We start from the raw sequence: 3930 nt of genomic DNA, 5'->3' as shown, positions 1-3930 counted from the left end.
GTATTTGGGAAATAAAAAATATATATTTGAAGCCTACCCATTTCCAACCTCTTCAATACAGTTCACATGTCATTTTAGGTCAATTTACATGTCATTTTAGGTCAATTTACATATATAAGTCAATCCGAATCCGAATATTTTTTCAAGAGTTTATTAATTTATAGCTTCTTGCCGATACGCTAATCCAAATTTTTTTTTTGTCACCACATAAACTGATAACTTCATTAATTGAACAACATTATCCCTTAAATGCAAGAGATTAGGGTTTGCCAGCGAGGACAGACCAAGATAAACAACATTATACAAAATTTGTTAAATGGACATTTTACATATATATGTAAACATAATAAAAGAAAAACAGGAAACATTATTCAAGTAATTAAATCACGTTCTTGCCTTTACAAAACCATGATAAACACAATCGATTACTATGCAAACTAATGAGAGAAGAAAAAAAAAAAAAGATCACTTATACTATAGACTTCTATGGTCACGTCTTTGAAGCCAACAATTCTATGCACGTTCATGTTGAGCCTGCAGAAATAAGATATATCAGCCCACAACACCATTTTGTTATTTATTTCAAAAGTATAAAAAATATCAAATATTCCATTAATAAGTTTACTACCTCAATTAGCAAAGTGAACTTACCTATGAACATGAACATTATGATTGTATAGTTTTGTTTTGTTTTAAACGAGTTGTTTCCTTGAACACCTGGCATTTAGATAGCGAATTCCTTTCTATATTTTCAACTGATTCAGAGCTTTTCCATCGACTATCTTCATTAGGGTTTAATTGACCCCGATTTTGACAAATACTCAAAGGCAACTTCTTCTGTTTCATTCTTCCCCTTTTCCTACCAATAATACCCTTATCCTCTTCAAATTCATCAACTTTTATCAAATTTTCATCTTCATTAATTCTACCATTTTCCGAAGGAAGCGGGATTTTAAGCTTCTTAGGAATTCTAGGGGACCTGTTTATGACATGATGCAATTGTCGAGCTAATTCTTCATCACTTGTTTTTCCATTTTCAACGCTTGAATTCTTGTTGTTATCATACAACATTTGAACATCAACATGTTTCTTTCTTTTGTTCTTCTTTGAGGTAGATGATGAAGTCTCCTGTTCGTTAATAGCTGCTACTAATTCTAAAGCTTTCTTGGCGGCAGCCATGGCAATGGCTGCCATTACCGCTTTCTTCTCAGCTAAAGCTCTTGCAGCTATTGCAATCTTGGATGCAACTTCAGCTGCTGATCTTGAAGCCTCCACGATCTTCAATTGGGAAAGATTATTGTCATTCTGATGAACGCTCAGCAAGTTATTGAGACGGGTACCAAATTCGTTCATGGGATTGGAAGTTGATGGCGGATTGGAATTGGAATTGGAATCGGAATTGCCATTCCCATTCCGGGATTTCATACAGGCAAGAAGCCGTTTTCGTGGGGGCAAAAGTACATTAGAGTCCAAGTGATTAGCTTCCATTATCTCTACAACATAATATCTTATCTGTACAGAAATAACACAATAAATGAAAGCTTTACACACCTTTAATTTCAATTCGATCATGTTTACTACGGTAATTCAATTCAAGTTTAGATAAACCATATTCAATTCCACAAAAACAGAGCAAAAAATTTCAAGGAAATCTGAAATTCTTCAGCTCTGTACATCAACAGATGATTTGAAAAGAATCTAACGGTGAATTTGATTCAATCTAAATGGCTGGAAATTAGAATTTGAAGATGTCTGTTCATCGAATGCATGATTTGATTGAAGAAGAGGATGTAATTAAATCTAGGAAGAGTTGATAAGAAATGAAGAGGAACAACATACCTGATCGAGTTATGGTTGAGGAACAGAGGAAGGGGGCATGTGTTGTTGTTAGGGTTAGGGTTTTGAAGAAAAATGGTATGCAGCTATTTAACAGAGAAAATAGGGGATTCACGTAAATGTAAATCTCCTTTTAAACATCCTCTTTTCCCAAAATCATATTTTACATGCGTTTGCAAGAAACCGTTAGGTTTGGTATATTTCTCTAAACTGAAAATCAAAACATATAATTTTTGTTTATTTTTTTTAGATTTTGGGTTTAAACAGTTCAATTTCCGGTTTTTCCAATTATAGTTGTTCGCAAGTTTAGCCTTTTAGGTAGTTGTACCTATTCATGTACATATTTAGTTATTTACTCAAATATATGGTAGAATGTTACGGTATATAAGTAAGTTCACTTAGTAGAATGGGCATGTGAGCCAATCCTTGGGAAGCATGATGTATGACTTAGGGATCAGCATTCGATTCAATGGAACCACATTGGACCGAAAAAGACGAGGAAAGAACTGGGTTTCGGTCTAATTTCCAGTTCTACATTTCTACTAAATCAATTCTTGGTTCTTCGATTTTCGATTCGAATTTGGATCCAAACTCATCCTAATATGACTCGACCGCAAGGTGTGATCAATGGATGTTAGATTATCTTGAGGATCATCAAGTCAAATAGTGTTGTCTAAAATCTAAATATCACTAATGTAATCTCTTCCTCAATTATTTTTATTTATTTATTTTTGAAACGTCAAACTATCTATAAACCTACTTCTAAATACCACATATGTCTCCTAAAAGATTTGAATCTATGACCTCTCATTTTGAATGATCACTCTTTACCGTTAGACCAAATGCCTTTTGGTATTCTTCAATTAATATAGGAAAATTGAGTAGTCTAACCTTGTTAAATGATTTTTTTGAAAAAATATCATTTTTTTTGTAAAGTAACCACATTCTTCAGAACACATTGTTCCGGAGAGGTCTCCGAAATTCTAGAGTACAATTCCAGACTACGGTTTCGGAATATATATATATATATATATATATATATATATATATATATATATATATATATATATATAGCATGTGACATGTGGCTCTTTGTTTAGTTTTGGTTTTATAAATAAAAAATTAATGTATAAGTTTTGCTTTCATAAAATGTATAAATTTTGGTTTTAAAAAAATATAAAATGCAATGAAAATCAACAAGCAACTAATAATTACGTAAACTAAATAAAGGATGTGTCTGTAGGTCATATTACAAATACGATGTTCAAATTATCTTTGTCCTTGTACCTCAAAAAATTCCCACTAGTCGTTTTCTATAACCTACAACCCATGGACCGGTGGTTTTACCATATATAGAAATTGATTTCCTGGTGATCAATGCCTCCAGGAACCAACACAAATATACCCTACAATCCCCTTTGTTTTCAATCTGTTGTGGTACGTCTCGGGCCTTTTCGAGGGTCATCTTGAAGCTCTCAAGAGGGATTGAATCAATTGGTTCAGTACCCGAGTAGTAGACTCCCACTAGTAGTTTGTGGATGTGGGCCCTCATACCTATAAACTAATCCTCATTTCAAATAGTAGCCACCCTTCTAATGATTATCGTATATAGCCATTTGGAATGTCTTCAAATCTAAGACACCCACAAACCAATGAGCATGTGGTATATTGATTGGGATGTAAAGCTAAAAAAAGTTAGAAATAATTAATTAGTATATAAATACTCAAGTAATGTAATCCAAACAAAATTATACCATACCACACTCTATCCAAGCCAGGTAAACGGATCTGTTAACCATGTCACTCCAGTCAAATGTATCAGTGTTGAAAGTTGACACCACAACCGTCCACTGAGCATCATCCGCTCTACGCTCTACCAGAAATGAGATCCACATCATAATATGTTGCTAATTATTTTTTTTTTGCAGTAATGTAAGTATTGTTATTAGAAGTGTATTATGTAATAAACAAATAATTATATTACTTACATCACATGACAACCATCCTCCATGACTATCTGCATATAACTGTGTCCAAAACTCAAGCGTAGCAAAACCGGTCAAATAATTGTGACCAACCAACAACGAGCTATCC

At 33.3% G+C, this 3930-nt stretch overlaps 1 protein-coding gene across 1 annotated transcript; it reads right to left on the bottom strand.

The window, feature by feature from the left end:
- Positions 1-238: 238 nt before the first annotated feature.
- Positions 239-1986, bottom strand: LOC145008024 (uncharacterized). Its single transcript, XM_078966637.1, has 3 exons — positions 1840-1986; positions 652-1512; positions 239-534 (listed from the first exon to the last, which is right to left on the bottom strand). The coding sequence occupies exon 2, from the start codon at positions 1486-1488 to the stop codon at positions 667-669; it is 822 nt and encodes a 273-aa protein (XP_078822763.1). The 5' UTR covers positions 1489-1512; positions 1840-1986; the 3' UTR covers positions 239-534; positions 652-666.
- Positions 1987-3930: the final 1944 nt, after the last annotated feature.

This window comes from Lactuca saligna, chromosome 8 (genome assembly GCF_052625555.1).
Source record: "Lactuca saligna cultivar CGN05327 chromosome 8, ASM5262555v1, whole genome shotgun sequence".
Taxonomy (NCBI): Eukaryota; Viridiplantae; Streptophyta; class Magnoliopsida; order Asterales; family Asteraceae; genus Lactuca; species Lactuca saligna.
This window is presented reverse-complemented; position numbering and strand designations above follow the sequence as displayed.

Coding starts and splice junctions, on each gene's coding strand:
- LOC145008024 (XM_078966637.1), bottom strand. CDS start 1,488: ATGGAAGCTAATCACTTGGACTCTAATGTACTTTTGCCCCCACGAAAA.